The 21,350-nt window shown below is 41.5% G+C and overlaps 1 protein-coding gene across 1 annotated transcript; it reads right to left on the bottom strand.

Annotated features, from left to right (window-relative positions):
* Nucleotides 1–20,317: 20,317 nt before the first annotated feature.
* Nucleotides 20,318–21,044, bottom strand: LOC137788986 (musculin). The gene is made up of 2 exons (XM_068582204.1): nucleotides 20,631–21,044; nucleotides 20,318–20,456 (listed from the first exon to the last, which is right to left on the bottom strand). The coding sequence occupies exons 1-2, from the start codon at nucleotides 21,042–21,044 to the stop codon at nucleotides 20,373–20,375; spliced, it is 498 nt and encodes a 165-aa protein (XP_068438305.1). The 3' UTR covers nucleotides 20,318–20,372.
* Nucleotides 21,045–21,350: the final 306 nt, after the last annotated feature.

The following is a 21,350-nucleotide window of genomic DNA, read 5'->3' as shown; positions in this document are numbered from 1 at the left end:
TAGTCCAGGATGACACATCTCCAAGTTACGCGTCTTCGATCACTGCGAAAGCACGTCCCGCATTAAGTCTTCACATACCCTCACTGCTGCGTATTCTAGGTCCACTTGAAACCACAACATTTTGTTCGGTTGCATTGCTAATTCACAAACTGACTCCTTTCTGCGGTATCAACATTCAACCACAAGTAAGACTTCCACGGAGCAAATGACAATGTGCTTCCCCAAGAAGGCAACAGTTGTTTGACAGGATGGTGGGTTTGTTTCATGATGAGGGAGAACTGCTGGCAAGATAAACCATAATAACACTTCCCCCAAACTAGCGTGCTAGCAGTGGCTCTGTGTCAGAAGCAGAAAGGGGTTTCCCAGTTGAGGAGTCTGCATGTTTACTGATAGTTGGTTTAGTTTTGAGAAATAATTGGAGGCTGGAGGAAACAAGGGAAGCGACAGCTGATGTGGTTTGGTCAAAAGGAATAAACATCTGCCTTGGATTTAACGTGTGGCCCAATAAAGACCAATGCCACTGGTGCCATATCTGTCTCTCTATCTATTGTTATTTGTCTGTCTCTCATGCTGACTCTCACTCTTTTTCTCACTCACGATTCCGACAACATCTTCTCCACCACACGTCGCCCAGCCCTTTCTGATTACTTTCTTCTTCTCTGCACTGTAGATGTTATTTGTGAGCTGCCAAAAGCGCACACAATAACAAACACAGTTGAACACTGGCCCATACATTTGAGTAGGAGAGAGGGCTGCAGTAGTTAAATCCTTGATTTGTACCTCTTGAAACTCTCACAGGTCCCCCGTGCCCCGTCCACCCCCGCTCTCCACCTCCCACACAATTCCCAGGTCAACAGAGCTCTCAATATGAGGCGCGTCTGGTCTACTGTGACAGCATATGGTTATCCACTCTAGGTGTCCGGAGACACTCGTTCTTATACATTTCCAGTAAACAAAAGAGTAACCGGGCTTATTCAATCAAAGTTGGGACAACATTGAAGAAATCTGTTTCATTAAAATAAAAATATGCGTCTTAGAGTATGAGTTTGCGGATAATCTGGCATTTGAAAGTATGTTTGTGGTAAATTGGATCTTTTCTCTCTCTCCCTGCAATCAAAATATCCCCTCTTTTTTTTGCAGTTAAACGTCTGGCGAAAAGGAGCTGCACTGTATGCGAGCGAAGAGTAAACACACCAAATTAGAGACTGATTACATCATATTTGTATGGGGGGGCTGGAATGGCATCACATGACGTTTTATGGGCACTGTCAGTTACCTTTTAAAAAATACACTCAACAAGGAGATGATGTTGACTTTAGGAAAACAAGTGTACGTTATGCCTGTTAGAGGCACAATTCCTTAAGTGCTCGGCAGCTCCGTGCAGATGTTTGTAGTGTAAACAGTGAATATTAGAACGATGTAAACTCAGAAGGCCTGCAGTCTATTACCACCGATACTACTTTGCCTCTTTATTTATAATGATCAAGATTAACAATAAAGCTAATTCTATTCCATTATACTCAGTCCTCTACAAACAGCAGATTTTTACATACATGTTGTCCGATAGAACAATATAGATAAGTTCTGCCTCTCCTGGAGTCTGTGCATTACAGTTGCCTGCCGACATTGTGGTGGGCATGATGGAGACGTGTGCTCGGACTGATAGCATCTCTGAGAGGCAGCTCCCCTGGGTTAATGGGGGAGTTATCCTATTAGGGCCCCTCCTCTGTTTTACTCCCCCTCTTTCTGCTAGAGAGCAACCCTCATTGCCTGGTCTGTATACAAAAGGCAGAGACTAAATGGCCTCGGCCGCACACAGCACAACGTCCATTGGGAGCGCTGGGAGAATCCCAGACCAGCTGATTGGCCCCTCGGTAAAAGGAGGAAAGTCGTATCACTACTTCCCTTCCTGAGTTTCAGAGGTGGAATGTTAATACATTTATTCTCGGCTACTGTACTTAACTAGAAACTTGAGGTAATTTGAATTTACTGCATTTAATTCTACACTCCACTAGTACTCCTTTCAGCTACACCAAAAAGATTTGACATGAAATGCAAATACATAACAGTACATAGAAACATATATATATATATATATATATATATATATATATATATATATATATATATATATATATATATATATATATATTTATATACATTTTCTGATAATACTTTCTTTCCTTGTAATGGGGTGTTTTTCATATAAGATAAAATAATCCTTTAGTCCCGCAGTGAGGAAATTGCTGGACTACAGCATCAAGAGACACAAAGTAAATAACAAACAAAAAAACGAGTAATATAAATAAACAGTAAAACAGTAATAAAACAGTATATAATCTACAATAGCAAAATATTACAAGATCTAAATACTGCCTCCACCATGGCATAGTTGCTTTTTTGCTTTAAAACTCTGATGAAGGGCATCAACACTTAATCATGATGGCAGGAGATGCGTCTGCATGGAAATGATATTGAAAACAAAGAACCGTGTACAGTTTTCCGTCAGCTGGAAAAGGCTGACGTTAGATTCCCGGTCCTGATTACAGCCATCTCCTCCCTTTCTGCATCAGTCTTCTGTCTGACTGGCGCTCTCTGTCTCTGCCTCTCCCTTACCTTCTCTCTGCACTCCTCCACTGCCTCTCCACTATACTTCTCCCTCACTGCTGATTCCCAGGATCAATAATTTCCCTCTTGACATGTTGGGTCATTAATCACCGCTCTGCTTCCCCGGCAGGAAGGATGCCTCAGCTAGAAAACATCTCAAGCAAGCGCAGGTCAGGTGGAAAGGTGAGGACAGCTTAACGGACTGTCCCCAATAACATGCCCTCCTCTATTGCTTCTAAAGAGATTTTTTTCCCCTTGGCTCTGAGTCAATGGATGAGTGGGGGAATAAATTAGGAAGCCACATTAAGCTGTCACCCAGGACTTTGAACAACACAGACCCGCTTTCCACATGTGATTGGGCTTTTCAGAGACCACACTGAGTAACTCGTCCAACTTGACGCCGTATACATAAATAAAAAGCTGTCGAGACCAAAAAAAATAATGGAAGCACTCGATCTTTACGAGTGTTTTTCAGGAGGTGGGGTTCATGTCTTACTTTCAGACAAAATGACAACAACAGCATTCGAACATTTCTGACTGGAAAGCCTGCACCACAGGAAACAACCACTGGTAGGCCAACAGTATTATCCAAGAGATGCACATTCAAGAAATGGCATCCAGTAGTTTAAAATATAACCCTGCTGTTGTGTAAATCACTCGGCCTCCAGGTTTTCCTCCTTCACTTCTTTCACCATCATATAAAGCATTCTTATTGCACATATGTTTGATAGTGAAAGTCGAAAGGAGGGAACTTTGAAGATTGCATCTGGGCTCCTCTCCGACGGCTCCCTCCCTCCACCAGAGCTGCCGGTTATTTCCCCCTGCTTCTGAAGGCAGCAGAAAGACGTTGACCCGGGCGTCAGTAAACGGCCCCTCGGTGGCCATCCTGTCTCACAATGTCCATCTTCTGCATAGTTGAGGACTGAGGCGCTTGACATCTTTACGCCATAACTTATGCAGCTCCAGCATAACAGCAAGGGTCCACTTTGTGAGATGTTACAATAACGGACGTGAGGAGAAAACCATAAAAAGTTGGGAGAATTAAAACAATCTTATAAATCACGGTCAACTACAGGCCTCAATGAGGCCGCGCCACAGTGGTCACAAATTGTGCTTCAGGTTTTTCAGGACATCAAAGGTGGTATGGGGAAGGTGACTCACCCTCAGCGGGGAAGGCTGATGTCTGGTGTGAGATATGAGGCTCATTGAGGGACTCATTCGGAAACCTCTTGGACAAATCTCCCTGCACTGTGTTTGCCCCCGGTGACCCGCGATCCTTACTGCATTTGGTTTAGCTTTTTCTTCAGAGAAGATGCTCAAAAGCCATTCTCTGTAAAAAGGTAGCGGGATTGGCCTTGGGTTGACGCATGAGGGGTAGAAAACGTCGGCCAAGGATCACATTAGTCTTTCAGTCCACATGTTCAATGGGGCGTGAACCCCTTCTTGAGTCTCAAATCAACTTCTCTGCTCTTTTTGTTTCTTTAGGAGATGAATGGTGGCAGAGCGGAGCCAAAAACACCCAAATAGTGTGAAAGTTGTCAGGGTTTTTGCACCAATAATTTATGATTTGGAGTCTACGGTATTTCAGAAGAAGCCAAAGTTTTTCCTACTCGACTATAATTGTGCTGATTTACACCAATGGCTGCAAAAACATTTGATTTCACCTTTTTCCTTAAGCACGAGACTTTGTCCCTTGGAGCAGCACAGGCAGACCATTGTCTCTCTGCATTACGATAAAGAATACACAGATAAGTGGAGACTCATACCAGACAATGGCTTTTCTATTGCAAGTGTGGGTAATCGTCTCGTGGAGGGAGGCACTGTGTTTTGGCAAATTGCACCAGATTCATCAGGCTATTGGCATCCTCTTTCCTGCTCTCTCCTCAGGTTTCCTGCGCTCCATCACGGCGCGGGGGCCTCACAGTGCTGCCCGCTCTCAATAGGCAGGGCCGACGCTAAGATTTCAGATGCTGGCCAACCTCTCTAAGGGAACAGGTGTCCCCTCTGTCTGCCTGTGGTCCAGGTCCCGTAGTGGAAGCATGGGAAAGGGCAACCACCGCAGAGGTTCTACCCCAGCGGACAGGTAACAGTGTGCCTTTCAACTCAGCCTGAATTCAGCTAAATTGGTATCCTTTTAGGAGCCACGGGAAGCAGTCGGAGCTAGGAAATAAAGAGCGGAAATTTGCTCGGTGATTCCCAGTTGGCTTAGGGAGTATGGTGCTCTCACAATGGGAAAGCAGAGCAACTATTTTGATGTGTAAATGAGATAAGAAAAAAGGCGCTTTGGCCATGACTGCTTTACTTTGTTGCACGCTTTAATAGAAGAGACCTATCGTGCCTTCGGTAAGATAAAATGATGTGTGAATTTGCATCGGGTGAACTGCAGTATGGACACAAATTTAGTGGACACACACACACACGCGCGCACACACACACACACACACACACACATCTCAACATGAGTGTCATATCCCTGAGGACAACCTTTGTTTTTCAGTCTGACATGAGACGAGAGGGATCTTGGGGCCTGGTGCTGAGCAGGTCACTCATGAAGAGAGATCAAAAGAGCAGCAGTGTCAGCCCTGAAGCAACCCGCTCATCAGGGTGACCTGTGATCAATGGTGCAGGTGTGGAGAAGGTAAATATCTCAGAGGCTAACGCATTCAACTACCACTGGGAACAAATTGGTACGAACTTGTGTGGAGGTTTTTCTAGGTTAAGACTAAACTTTCAGCTAGGAAGTCTGGAAAACACTCATTCATGTCTCGGTAATTAAAAGTAATTAATATCCGTTATGAATGTTAACTCTCACTGACAACGCACTCACCCTGTGATCCCCCCCATTCATAAGTGGAGCCCAACATAAACAAATCATCAACGTCAACCTCGGCCTCGAGGAAGCTCTGGGGTTATAGAACAAAGACATTTGCAAATGTCATTCGTGACCTCCACGCTCGAGCCCAGCAGAGTGATAATATATCGATGGGAAGGCCATTAAAAACAGTTTCCAGCTCCTCCTGGATTCATTTGCGCTGACCCAGAATGCAGTATTTTCTTAACACAAGCAGCAGGCTGCTTTGATGTTATCTGCCTATCCAAACAGTGGAGGGCCGGCTGCCCCCGCCCCGCCTGTGGCCGTGGAGGACGGCGTCGATTAATCACAGTGAAGCCTGTGAGCGCGCGCTCATAAATCGCCCCTGCGCTCCTTAAACAGGAGAGTCCCAGGGCGCAGCGCCGTCATTTATCAACACTCTCCCGTCCGGATGAGGAGTAAATACAACTCTGAATATGGAACGGTGTCCTGGGATGTTGAGCATATCCACTGGTGTAATGGTAAATAAAGAAGTGCTGAAACTGTGACCTCTGAGTAGTCATTCATTTAATTTGTTTATTTATTGAATGTTTTCTTGAAATCCTGCCTTTAGAATATCTCACCCTCGTTTGATGTGATAATACTTTGCACACGCTAGTTTTATTTAGACGTTATAGTTTATATACGTTATAGTATAGTATATATATATATATATATATATATATATATATATATATATATATATATATATATATATATATAGTATAGTATATAGTATATATACGTTATAGTATATATATAACCTTTCTTCTCAATATCAATAGGAACTCCTTCTGTATAAACATGTGCAGAGCTAAAATAATCATTAATTACCTGTTAATTATAAGCAGTTGGTAGAAGATGAATTTGTAACTATTAAGATAATGAACATTTAAATAATTTTGTGCAGCAAGAATATCAAATATTTAGTTAAATCTTCTCAATAAAAGCTATGGGTTTAAGAAATTGATCAGCAGATGAATCAATAATGCATTAAAAATGTATCTTGACATCTTTATTAACCCTGCAATAGCTTATTCTCATCAGATGTGCCTTTGCTCCAAACTGTGAGTTAAAGGCTGTATAATGTTTCCCTCAAGTGGAGATTAAGAAAAATGCATTAGTTTGGAGCTGACAACAGTTCCCTATGCGACACATTGGTCCCTAACTATATTTGCAATCGATTGTATATCATACTTCTGAATAAGAATAAGACTTTTATGGATTTTGTTGTTATTTTGTGTTGGGGGTAAAAACATATGTAGTATACATGAATATACATTAACGGGATCATATTTGTGATCCTCAAATTGTCTCTATCTTCACATGCTTTGCGCATGGGTGCACATTCATTGGTCAAAGTATCTTCTCTGCTAGCTACCTCTGTTAACATGTTCCACCATACACTGCAGACAAGATTCAACAAACATTTTTTCCCAGAATGTATCTGTGACTGGATGGGGGTGTAAACATTGCTCCTTGTGTCCGGCAACACCGGAGTCCTGTGAGAGTCTGGGAGAAGCAGCAGCAGAGAGCACTATCTCCATCATCGGTGCTCACCAGGCCTGTCCTCACACTGGCAACCCCACAAAGCCTGCCCGGAGACAGATGACAGCGTCACAAAGACAACACAGGTGGCTGGCTGCAGACCACCTGGAGCAGAAAAACGGGGCCACACTAAGATCTCTGGGAGACACCAAAGAGAGGAGAGTTTGTAAATGGGGGAAGAGAGGGAGGACGTTATGAAGGCGGTGAAGGGATGGACGGAGTAAAGAGTTGGATGAAGAAAAATAAAAACAAAGGGTAGGAATTAAGGTACTGAAGGACAGGAAACGAAAAGAAAGGGTTGCAGGAAGTTATGCGTCATCTTAGAAGAACTTTAAGAAAGTAATCTATTCTATACTATTCTCAGTTAACACATAAAAAAAATGTTAAAACTGTAAAGAAATAGCGACACATATGGGTCAATGCATTCACTTGCTTAATTAGAGTTTCTAGGAGAAGATCAATATCACTCTTGCGCTTGTGTGGTAAATATGAAGTTACAGCCAGCATCCAGTTAGCTTAATTTAGCACAAAAAGCTAGATTTGCTCTGTCCAAAAGGATCTAAATATGTCCACTAGCAGCTCTGAATGTCCTTTGAGTGTAAAAACAAGGATTTGTGCTTCTGGACTAGACTATTTCTTGGGCAGTGTCCTTTTGGAGTCTGTCATTTTTACACTTTGGTTGTGACATGGATCAAAACACAAAACATCTGTTCAGCTTTGCATTACATAAAATATTGCAGGTTTGGTACCTTGCCTTGCATTTTGCTTTGAAAAATGTTGGTTGCAACGCCAAAGTTTCAACAAATCTTGGAAAAGTTTAAGTTTTAACATTTCGGAGAGGACATTTTAAAAAGTCATGTCGGCAAGAAAACTATAAAATTCCCTTTTATCTCCAAATGACATTTTATTTATTGTGATGGATCAGTCATCAAAGCTGACCCTTCTTCTATCACCACCATCAGTGAAGGGCTTGTCTCAAATGTCACAATAAGGCGGCTTCCATCAAATTTGACCTCTCTCCGATTTCCTTAACAATACCGTTTAATAACGATAGGGTCTGTCACGCTCCACATTGCGATTACATGCCCTGCTTTCAAGAGGTTTTCCACTGACCAAGATGAATCTGTCTTCAGGACTCGCGCTCATGCCCACCTTTGAACTGAGGGAGATGCTTTAGTGCCGTGACCTCGAACCATTCCCCTTGTAGAGCTCAGTGAACATTTATCCAGACAGCTCAATCCCCTGGATCAAATTCTTCAGCATGGAGGAGAATCTCTGGAGCCAGCAAGTCTTTAAAAGCAAAGATGGACTTCCAGCGAGGAAGTCGACTTGATAGCCTTTTAGACCTTAGATCACGCTCTCCTGTGAAGGACATGACCAGTGGTTAGGCTTTACAGTGATGGAATAAAAATAAGTCAGACAGAGCATTGGTGGGGGAATGATTAGAAACGCAGAAGAAGCCCGTTCTCCCAGCAGCAGGCCTGGTAAAGGTTTTTGACCTCTGTGCTTTTACACGGCTGTAACAGCAGATATGGCCTTACCTGCTGCTTGAGGAGCGGTGTTGGAACATCATCAAGGCAGATTGATAAGCCTCCATTCTGTCGTTGAGTTGAAAGCCACCCACAGGAGGTTCCCTTGAAAAAAAAAAACAGTCAAGGGTCTACTATTCCTCTCCAACCGAAGTTAGCTTTGAAAAAGATATACTCTTTCAGTCCTTGTTGTCATCAGTGTGTCTCATTTTCTCCTTAAATTGTCAGCATCACCTTTCAATCTCACAGACTTCATTTTTAAACCTCTTCATCCCAACATTTCCCTCCTTTTTAATGCGCAAATCTCACCTCATCGCTACCGCCTGCTTGGTGGGAGCCCTTCACCTCAAGCGCAAGGCCTGGCCGTCTGCAAGCCTCCTTCACAGCTGTCATGAAAACCAAACAGACAATCTTAATTGGTGTTCCAGACTCAAGGAAACTGGACTAAAATATTTGCATAATTTCACAGAGGACGGAGGAAATTGTTAAAACATGTGAGCCGAGGCCTCGGCTGATGTAACCCAACCCGCCGGCCGAGTGGCTCTTGGGTGCCACCCAGCGCCAACGGTGCCAGGAGGGAATGGAGGGGGAGGGCGACAGGGGTGAGGGGAGGGCAGTGGAGGAGAGAGAGGCGAGGAGTGAAAAGGTCATCCTGGCTGATCCTATTAGAGTGTCTCACCTTCTCATACTGCTGAGAGCCAGAGAAGACCTGACACAGGCCAAGCCTGCAGTATCGTATGAACACAACACTGGATGGTTCTTGTTCGGGCAAACAACGTTCTTTTTTTCTGAAATGTATTCTCTCGCTTTCGTACATAAAGTGTACACATGGCTGTTTTTGTGTTCCAGGCAAGAATTCTGACCTATCGTAAATAAATAAAACAGTTCTCTAAAGTTTAAACTATATAAAGATACATGTGAGTCGTGAGATGTCTACCAAGTTGGAAGAACACAAGTTTAATTTGCTCATATAGTTAAGTTATTTCTAAGGGTGTTTGTCTTTTTTTGTCTCGTAAAATATTGGATAGTTTGACCTCTGGCCTCCAAAAGCTATATAAAATGAACTCAAACAAATTTGTCTTTGCTTACTTGACATATTCAACTCTTGAAAAAAAATTATGACTTTTCTTTCTGTTGAATTAAAGAGTCACAAGCCCAAATGGTTGTGAGCCAGTGCCATTGCAGATAAATGAAATGTATGCAAAAAGATGTATACATCAATTTGCATTTTGCTTTTTTTTTTCTAGAGGATTAGATACTGTATGTTTGTAGTGAAATTAATTTAATAGAAAAATTGAAAATACATGAAAGAGCATACAAAGAGATATATGTGTCTTTGAACCAAATGAAGATACACATATGTGTATTCAAATAACACAATACAGTTTGATATTCTCTCCAAATGTTTTTGTTCTTTCAACATATTGTATTAATGTGTATTAAGTTCATATTAGTATTAGTGCACATGCAGCGGGGCCCCTGTCCTCCTCCATCCTGGTTCCCACATAGGAAACCAGAGTGGTGGGCGTTCACAGCTGAGGCAGGGGTAATTAAACTAGTCTGGGCCATGTGGAAAAGACATAGAGCTTTAAATGCCCTCACTGGAGATAACATGAGCGCCATGCAGATGGATCACATGGGAGCCCTCCGTTTACTGGGGATGCCAGCTGCACTGAGACACCACGGCGAGCTTTGTCACCTTGTAAACGAAAGAGGAGAGACAAGGAAGTGCGGGGAAGTCAATGAGCGGTACTACAGTGTGTCTTTTTGTGGCACACCAGAGGCGGAGGGAGCCGAGAGGGGAACATGGGGTCTGAAATTGCACGGTGCTTAATAAAACCATGGAGGAGGCTAGTATGAGACGCATGAAGTAGCTCAAACAAGCATCAGGTGTCTCTGGGATTTCAAAGGAAATTTCATGCCGTAAAACTGCATTTTATGGTTCTCAGCTAAGAGATATGGTGAAATACAAGTCAATGATTGTTGACATTAGATATTATTTAGTTTTCTTTTTAAGCAATAAAGGCACAAATGAGTCATCGTCATAAAGATACGCGATGAAGGAAAGGGCAAATAGAAAATTAACAAGAGCTACTAGTAATTATTATTAAAAAAATCTACTACCGAGAAGTGATTAGATCTAATCAAGTGGAGGTAAAGCGAGTAAACAGATCATGAAACAGCCGCTCCTTATGAATACAACATAATTATTAAATGATTATGGTGATTACACACCCACCAGGGTTTGTGGCGTGTCTTCATTATCACACAGATTCATCAACGCCACAGGCTCAGCAAGCCGGCCGGGAGAATGTTCACAGTGGAAGAAAGATGCAGGATGAGGTGAACTAAAACATTGTGTAATCTTATAAATGTTTACATTTTTTAATATTGTATTAATATCGTTTGCCACAAAATCTGCTTGGATGGTCTCTCTGGAAGCAGGTGAAGTAATTACGAGTGTTTGGCTGATGAGCTTTTATTCAGTGTGATGAAATGAAATACGGCAGGTCACTCAATCTGGGAGAGACACACACACACAGCTCACATCTATAATGCTCCAAGGAGCCAATGGACTGTATTTTATTACATCTGGTATGGTTCCCAATGCCTGATTATTATGAAAAAGTCAATATAGGAAGATTAGACGGGCCAATGTTTAATAAATGAATGTATATTGAACTGCATCAATGTTTTTTTTTTTAAGTTTGATGAATTTCACGTATTCATTGTGCATTATGTTTTTCAGCTGCATCACAATGTATGAAGGACTGCAGAACACTTTAGTTGTGTCTCCATTGTGAGGCTCAAATGAATTAGTGTCAGACAGCAGGAGAAAGATGGATGAAAAGTGTCTGCATTGTAACCATATGAGGCATAAAAAGGAAGAGAGAAAGGCAGTGAAAGAGACTGAGCGTGTCTGCGATGTAGTGACAGAGGAGAGAGTGTGTGCGCGTCCCACTGATGCGAAGGGGATGGAAGAGACAGTAGGAGAAACACAGTGCGTGTGTCTTTTCAAGTGTGTGTGAGTATGACTTTCTGTGATGACAGAACAAACAGCCTCCTCAGTCATGCATGGCCTTGAGAAACCTCTGTGGATTTGGGACTTCATCAGCCTGGGGGAGGGCTCCCTGGCTGTCCTTGGAGCTGCCTGTTTGTCTCTTTCCACACCGCCGACTAGCCAAACAGCAGGGTCCTCCGCCTCTCCCACGGGTCAGGTCCCTCTCAACCCCCGGCGAGCTTTGATCTGACGGACAGAAGAAGGGGGTCTGAGAGGGCTTTGGGAACTCTCAGCGCTGTGTGTGTGTGTGTGTGTGTGTGTGTGTGTGTGTGTGTTTTGGGGGGGGGGGTAAAAACAGGGGGATGGTCAGGGTCAGATGGGGTCAAAGGCCGGTGCCCATCTAGACTGGCCTGTTACAGAAGAACGGCTACCACATATTTGAAAAAGGCAAACACACACGCAAACAGATATATAAAAACATATGGAGTTTTAAAGCTGCTTTTTATCAAGATTTTTACAATACCAAAGGATCAAATGACTATATGCAATTGAAATGGTGCCAAACCTTGTGAATTGTTATTACACTTAATAGCATCTTCCAGCTTATTATTTTGGTTTACATGCCCACAACTTCCTTGTTTTGATTCATTTATTGCCCTCAAAGTATTGCTTTCAGGCAGCACAGCAGCAGTTTTCAGTTGTAAAAGCTTTAAACTTTGTTCTACCTGCCCAGCACCAAACAACAGACATACAAAGTTAGCGACTGGCCAATGATCATAGTGGAGCCTTAAGCATATTTCCCTCTGTACTGAGTTAAGATCAGAAACATGGCTGAAAAAAAAGTGAATGAAAGCGAACATTGCTAAGTCTGTGAGTGGGTAAATACACATCTGCTTGGTTTATTCTAATTTGTTTCATAAGTCCCATAAGTAAACTTTTTCTGACAGTGCCACTGATGCATCACATTTAAGAGATACAACATACAGGAAAAGATACAGCCCTGTATCTCTGTATGAGTCTAATCTAATTGCTCACCTGTGTGAGTGCTTGCATGTCTGTGTGATCACTGAATGCATGTCGAGCTCCACATGTGCCACTCATCTCCACGCCTTTTCCCCACGGGCAGCCTCCCTGACCACCACACAGCCATCAGCCCACCACTCACTTCTGCCCAGGACAGCCCCCTTTTGAAGGCTGAGTAATTAACGTGCCATCTGATACACCATCCGGCCATTGAGGCTCTCCAGGGGGACACACACATCTCACACACACACACACACAGAAATCTGCATGCACACTTGCACGCTTACACGCACAGGTGATCCATCAAACGGTGTTAACTGGCCAGAGTGTCGCTGTCAGCTGTGTCTCGTTGTATGATGGTGACCCTGAGGTTAGCCCAAAGAGACCATCATGCGCCGTAATGACAATCCCCTCTTCAGCAATTTGCAATTGGATGCACCATGAAGCTAATCCTGAAGATATGATTCTTGATTGAAGGTCTCTAACTGTTGCCCTGAAGGGATAGTCTGGTGTTGGGGAAATCTACTGACTGGTGGATGGAAATATTGTTTTATGTCGTTTTGAAGGTGTGTTATGCCTGGCCTAACTCAGCGAAATGTGTTTGGGATCAAGAAGCCACTGCATGGCTTAACGTTAGAGAAACAACTTCTTTTTTTTTTTGCTGAGTTTATTGTTGTTGTTCTGATTATTCTTAGTAGTAGTATAAGTAGTAGTCGTAGTAGTAGTATCATTATATTATTATTGAAAATGGGAACAATAAAAGCTTACATTTTGTCAATTTAATGAACAATTTTTTACATGATTCAATCCGCTTTGTGAGCAAAAATACATTAATTTGACAAATGTAATGAATTCCAATTGATTTGAGTTGTTTGAAGTGTGTGTGTGTGTGTGTGTGTGCGTGTGTGTGTGTGTGTGTTCTCCCTAATTTGCAACATTTGACTGGCAGAGTTAAGTTAGTACTGCTGCAGTGTAAATTAGACACAGTCATTAAAAAACATAACAATTGTTGATCATTTCTATTCAAGAAGATTGATGTGTGAAAATGGGAAATGTTGTAATGACGGGGAAGTCTTTATAAAGCAGCAGACAAATATCACTGCAAACATTGCACAACACAAAACGATTTGAACACTGAAAATGTAAAAGTACCACAGTATTTTGTTGCACCTGTGCAGGCTGCACATTCCTCAGAGAAACAAGAAAAGACCATAACTCAATAAATTTCTCTCTTTCACCAAGATTCTTTAGGACATCACGTTCTACACGATGACCGTGAAATCACTTTGATTTCCCGATGTGGTCACGAAAAGTTCAAGCCTCTTAAAAAAAAGGTTGGATTTAGGATTTAGTTGCAGATTGTGGCCATCAGAGAACCTCGACAGAACATTTTCTCCACAAGGTTAAAGGTGATGCAGGGATGTCTAATTAAGACTGATGCCTGCATTGATGTCCTTCCTGACATTTATTTGGACTTGTAAAAACATTTGGGACAGCTTGATGGAGTGAAAACTCCTGTAAAACAATTTTTTCAATATAAAAATACAGAACTCGCAAACTTAAAACATTTTTCTTTTTAAACACTGATATTTGTCTCAACACAACATGTCAACAATATTATCTGGGAGGAAAAAATGTTTAAGTAAATTTATGCTTTGCATTTCTTGTCCTCTGGGTGTTGACCAGGAAAGACCGTTTTTTTTTTTTTTGTCTGAAAGATCACGTTTGATGTGGCCAAGAGTGCCATGGGCAATGTGTCAGAAAAGAAAAAGAAAAGGACAAGAGAGGGGGGAAAAAGAGGGTTGAAAGAAGTTCTAATCCATAGTTGCAGGTGTGTTACACTTTTGTTGCCCCACCAGAAATTCACAACAGAGTTGATGACAAAGGGCCGGGCCCCATGCAGCCTATTGTGGCCTGGAGAACAATATGGAGGCTGTGAATGGCTAATCCCTCTGGGCCGCTGACAGGTTGGGCCTTTAAGCAACCTGGGGACTCATTTCTCCACCGGGCTGGGCCGCTCTCTGACAGGGATGGGAAAACCCAGACTACTTACAGCCACTGAGCCTTCGCCCAGAGCAGAGACTGGGAGCCATTGTGAGGGGAAAATATTATCTCCATTGTCAGGTTGTGGCCGTCTTTGTAATGTCAGAAGATGAACTCGGGGAGAATATACCACCGGAGGGGGACTATAGAGCCGCACGGTAGCGCCAACTCTGAGTGTGTGAACAATATTTTGCCAGCTCAGAAGGTTTTTTGGAGGAAAACCCTGTCTCAAAACAAATGATGTTGACCTCTTTATTGTCACATTGAACAATATAAGAGTTCCAAAGGACTTGTATGTAAAAAATGTGTATTTCTCAATATTTTCACGTCTTTATTTGACATTTTTTGATATTTTTTGATAATTTCCCCCTCGGTAAAATCACATTTGAACATCAATAAAAAAATCTTTCACAAATGATTTTACGTTTCTTTGTACAGCGCCACAATGCAGGTTGTAAAACAAGCCCATTGGAAGAACCTGGTGGTGTTAATCTCTTTGTGAGAGAGAGAAAGAAAAGGCGAGGACAAGATAATAGGTCAGGGGGACAACGCCCAGGCCCTTGTAAACAAAACTGCAATAGCTTCACAAGCCCTGAGAACCAACACAAATATCTGTGTCTTCTGGGCCATCATCGGCAGCAGCTCTGGAACCAGGCCACCTCTCACAGTCAGCATGGAGACAGTGGAGGACGAGGCCGAGAGAGGGCCGCAGGGCTCCAATGTGCATGTTGTTGTGCCAACCTTCCCCTCCTAACGCCCGCCTTACCATTTCTCACCAATTTATGCATCGTCCCTCACGTCTATTTTCTCTCCCCCCCCCCCCCGCTCCTCCTAACGTTTGGCTTGACCTTCCCTTTCAGAGTGTCCAGCGCATCCAGCCACAAAGAGCCTCCATTCTCTCCTGAGAGGAGGCTGCCAGTCCCGCACTGTAACCCAATCACCTATCTAACAGAAGAGTGTGTCATCTCCACAGAGTAACAGGAAGTCAGATCTCCGTCCGTCTCCCTACCTCTCTCTCTCTCTCTCTCTCTCTCTCTCTCTCTCTCTCTCTCTCTCTCTCTCTCTCTCTCTCTCAGTCACACTAGCTCACCAGAGGGCATACACAATGCCTCTATGAACAGCAAATTACCAATATCCTGGACAAAACAGCATGACATTTGATTTTGAGGTATCTTTATACTTGACTTGGGGTTCACATCAACATAATTGTGTTCTCTAAAGATAAGGCTGATATTCTATATTGTTCTTATTGTCATGAAATCCAATAAAAAGACCAAAACTAACAGGAAGTGTCTGTGTCATCCGTGACATGGACCTCCATTGTTGTTAGCTGCATTGTTGCACACAGTGATATATTCCTGCATTAGATGAACATGAGCACTGTAGTTTTTTTTAGTGCTGCACCCCAAAATGCACTCGTGCAACAAATCTGTGGCTGAAGATAGTTTACAAATGAACTCTGTTTCCTTTGCCAAACAATCACAATGCACAGCTGTTTGAGAAAAAATAGTCAAATTATAGTGTTGAAATAAGATTTAAATCTTTAGTACTTGAGGGAACAGAAAGTGTTGATGGATTATGACCCGATTGATTTTGGTCTTTTCATGCGATGTGTTGGCTTTAAATCACGCAATTTTGTATGTTTTATCAGTGAGAATATTAATTGTATTAATTTGGGAAAACAGTTGCTTGCTGTCTTCCTCTTTCTTGTTTCAGTAGTCATAACATTTGAAGAATGTGTTTGAAAAAATGAAACGATAACATAATGCTAACACAGATGCAACTGCACAGACATATGTAAGTGACCTTCAGCGAGACAAACACTCTCCCAGCACGTCCTACAGACCAAGTTGTCTTAAATATGTGGTTCCTCAATTCATGGGCAGATTCCTGGAGATGTTCTGCAACACTAAGTGAGTGTGGATAGAGCTGGTTATCAGAACAAAGCACCCATGTGCACGATAATCCTCCTGTAATAAATCTAAGTTGTAGAAAATCAACCGTCCAGCTGTTTCCTTAAATTTGTGATTCAGGATGACAGTTCCGGTTTAGGGGACAAAATGTTCATACCTGGAAAGAATGTATTTTCTAAACAAAGCCTGGAAGTAGCAGAAGAACTAAACTGACCATAAGAAAGTGTATACATTAGGCAAGCGTGATTTAAATAGTTTAGGATTTACATATCCCTTTTCTCATTAGTGGTATTGAGTGACTGGATATTGAATAACAAACACGCTGAAAGTGGAATTAGAAAGCTCAAAGCGTCCAGGCGGGAGGCTGCAAGGCCTAAAGTTAGTGCTTGCAGACAGCCTCAGTGAACCCCCTGATGTTGGCTTTGGACCTACAGTTCCTTCCTGTTCATGGAAATTCTTCTACAAACGAAACATGTTTCAGTTATATAAAAAAAAGAAGAAAAAAAGTTGGATTATGCTGAGCTTGATGGCTGACAATGCATTTTTTTTTCTTTTCAAAGCTTTTCACCTGAATTAATTTAATGTCTTAAAAAAAAGAGATGAGAAAATAATAATGCTGATCAATTAAACAAAACAACAGAGTACCGAAGGAGCAAAAATATAAATGTGCTGTTGTCTTTTCATTTACATGCATACAAAAAGTAACTAAACTATTGATGTTTGGTGATCATGTATGGAGGGAAAAAACTGGAAAAAGATCTACTGCTGAGGCCTCCCAAACCCCAACATGCAATGCCAGAACATGTCGACCATTGTGAAGAGATGCTGACCTCTGCTGGACAAGAAAAAATATAGCCGTGTATGTTTGACGCCCCAATCTAATCCTGACCTCCGGGAGACCTTTTAAACCAAAGAGATGAGCTTCAGTGTATTAGTTCAACACTTCAACAGTTCGAAATCATCAATTCATGCACTTAATTTTATGTGTCTATAATCTGCTATATCTACAAACAAAATCATACTATTGTCCGTGTCCTGTAAACATGAACAGTTTTGTACTCAAACGTAATTTTAAAACTAAATCTGTCAAAATCCATGGACTTATTCCACAGGAGACACTTTGACTTGTCAGAGTAGCAAAAGCACAGGTGTTACGTATCACACTAACGATGCACTGCAGAGCCAGCATGCTGGAGCTGCTCCATTCAGCTGTCGTTAACGTTATCACTTACACCTGTGGGTTTCCAACTGCGACCTGTCAAAAATGACCCTTGATTAGCATCTCATACTACGTACCACCTTGTTTTCTAGTTGACCCAGAAAACTTTTTTTTTTCTTGTAATAATTACAAATTCTGCTAATGATGTGAGGTTATTCCATACGTTGATAATGTAGCTCTCCTTGATTTGGAAAGCTTCTCGTAATAAGTGTTAGTATCTTTACATAATTCGGAACGATCAGATTGCTGCATAGCATCAAGAAAACTCAAAGAGAAATCGGAAACAGAGTCAATTGAATTAATTTGCAAACTTTGTATGGCAAAAAAGGACAATGAAAGTATTACAATCTGTTAAGCCTATAAATCACAAAGCAACTGTCATATATCTATATCTATATATATCTATATATATAGATATATATCTATATATATCTATATATATAGATATATATCTATATAGATATATATATATATAGATATAAATATATCTATATATATATATATATATATAGATATATAAATATATATATAGATATATATCTATATAGATATATAAATATATCTATCTATATATATATAGATATATATATAGATATATATATAGATATATAAATATATATATATATCTATATAGATATATAAATATATCTATATAGAGATATATATATCTCTATATATATAGAGATATATATATATATATAGATATATATATATATCTATATAGATCTATATATATATATATATATATATAGATATATATAGATAGATAGTTCACTTAAACTCTCCTTTTAAGGGCTGTATTTGATGTCCAATCAGGAAACTGATTTCAACATTAGTAGAAGTTAACTGACCACAGTGTTGTTGCCTTTTGTGCTTAGCTGTACGTTAGTACTAAGGGTTTGCTGTTCACAATCCTCCCCACTAGATGTCACTCATGTAACATTACAACCTGGATGAGCTTCAACGAGACCTACTGCAGCAACCCATTTTCATCTTAGCTCATATAACTCATGTAACATTACAACCTGGATGAGCTTCAACGAGACCTATCACAGCAACCCATTTTCATCTTAACAGTAGCGTCTTTGCTGCTCCAGCCAGCCAGCGTTGGAGTATTCTAGCACACACTTTCTGTTTGTTTTATTTGTGAAATACAGGAGCTTCACTCTTAGAGAAGTGAGAGCCGTGGATGAGGCACAAGACAGCCCAAACATCATTTTGTTGACATGTTTTGATGAATGGCACCTCATTTTCAGTGCAGTCAAAATGCACAAGTTGCTTTCCCTCTGTGCCTCGTTTGAAGATGACGTGGCAAGACTTGAGGCCGGCTGAGTGTGAGAAGGCAGCTCATTAGCTGCTCGGGTCCAGCAGAGTGCCGCTTTCTCCCAGGAGAGCAGTTCAGAGTTCTGGGAAACTCACCAACACGACAACAGCTGCGTCTTTACCCAGACCTGATGAAAACTCTTCCTCTTTCTACTCTCTGCGTCTCTTTCTTCATCTCAAGCACTTTCTCAGTCTGTGCCATCACCCCCTCCCCTTCACCCATCCACCCGGGGCCTGGATCTCTATCCATCTGTACTCACCTCATTTTGGGGTTTAACTGAATAAAGGGACTCAAGAGATCACTGTTAAACTTATGCTTCTTCCTGAACTTTTGACCAATGCCTTGTGAAGTTTTTTGTTTAGACTGAAATATGAATGATGGCGTTGCGTCTGATGACAAGATCTCTCAGATAAGAGATGTGATCCAAATGTAGATTTGTTAAATCTGATCTAAATAAACAAAAACACAATTTTGTTGGAGTCATACTTTTTATATCAGAGATTTGCATATTCAACACTCATAATTCTACGCATTTTTTAAGAAAGAAAAATGCATATAAGATTTGTAAAAATGAGATTCAGTATCACCTATATTGACTGTTTTGGGATAATTCTAGTTGATGTAAGTGTTTTATGGGTTAAAACCAAACCACACAGTTTCCTGATTGAATATAAAAATGGTCTTCCTTCCAAAATGCATAAATGACAAACATCATCATAAAAAACATAATGTTTTATCTATACTTACAATTTATGAGTGTTCTGCAGCCACCACTAGATTCATCTGCTACAGACTTTTTATTTAAACAAGATTCTTGGATTTGCTTACTGTGCATTTTTTAGTCACATGACATATTGAGCTCTGTTTCAATAGAGAGAAAAAAAATGAAATTTATGAGGGACTAAGACTGGTGTTTGATTTAATGTAACACAAGGACAGAAGACAGCAATTATACGTTTTTCTAAATCTGAAATGAAAATATATAAAAAGGCCAATCATATCACAAATGCAATAAATACCGTAGACATAATGTAAACCAATCCTGCTGTACAAGTTAGCTCCCTGATTGCAATGTGGTCAGGTCAAAGTAAAGGACAGCATTTTGAGTTAAGAGGTGACTTTCACTCAAAAACATCAACTAGCATGCAAACAAGAAACTACTTAACAGTGTATTAAAGCTTGAGTTGGATTTGAGTTCAAAGTCATTGCTTAGGACATCCAGGGGGAGACTGGGCCACTGACAGCCTCCCAAAGATGGACCGGATGGTTTTACATGGTCAGAAGAAGCAGAGCTGGTGTTTGAAGGATGGAGTCCTATGCTGTTGCTCCACACAGCCTCACAGTGGGTGAGATGTCTTGGCTGTCCTCAGATCGGCCCGTCATCATAAATGGCCAGGTCTGTTAAAGCAAAAGACAACAGGTTTAGCACCAAAGACACACATCCATCATATTGGTGTTCTCTATCAAAATGTTAACGCTAATACAGAAGTTTTAATCTTTTTTTTTTTTTTAAAGTAGGTCACACACACTGAGACAGTTCACTTCAATGAAAACATCCCAACAGCTTCGTACCAGGTTCACTGGGTGCACAAAGCTGTTCTCGAATCGGTCGTCCTGCAGGATCTGTCTCAGGTGGGAGATGTAGTTCGAGGCGAGTCGAAGCGTGTCCAATTTGGATAGTTTGGTGTCCGCTGGGACCCAGGGCAGGCTGGTTTTCAGTCTTGAGAACGCTTTGCTCAGCACTCTCATCCGCGACCTCTCCCTGGCGTTGGCCGCGTTTCTCTGCGACTGCCGCGCTTCCTTCTGCTGCGCCCTGGAGAGTTTGGGCTCGTGCTTGGTCCTTCCCTCCACCATGCCGTCATCCTCCAACTCCTCATCCGAGTACCGGTCGGGGTTGTAGCAGGAAAGCTTCCGTGCGCTCCTCTCTGTCCTTCTGTGGCATGTCTCATAGTCCTCAGCATCACTTGCAGCAGAGCCAGTGGACATGGCCGCTCCACCTGTCACACGAGTGCACTTCAGGGACAGCAGTTACTGAAAATGTAAATTCTCAGATTTTTTGTAAACGACACGAGGTTGGAAGTCAAAAAAAAAATAGAAGAAAAAAATGAATCACCACTTAAATTCCCATTCGGTCACAATGCAACATGCTGGAGGTCAAGTCTGAAACTTTCAGATCTCTCTCAAACTGAAACATGCCTCCTTGCTTTGGTAGCCCTCTAATTTAAGTGTCTTGGACTTGGCATCTCTACAGTTTTTTTTGAATATTTCTCCTCCCCTTTTCCTCCAAGACAA

The sequence above is a fragment of the Clinocottus analis genome, unplaced genomic scaffold (assembly GCF_023055335.1).
Source record: "Clinocottus analis isolate CAN_PGR_092001 unplaced genomic scaffold, fCliAna1.0.p SCAF_18, whole genome shotgun sequence".
Taxonomy (NCBI): Eukaryota; Metazoa; Chordata; class Actinopteri; order Perciformes; family Cottidae; genus Clinocottus; species Clinocottus analis.
This window is presented reverse-complemented; position numbering and strand designations above follow the sequence as displayed.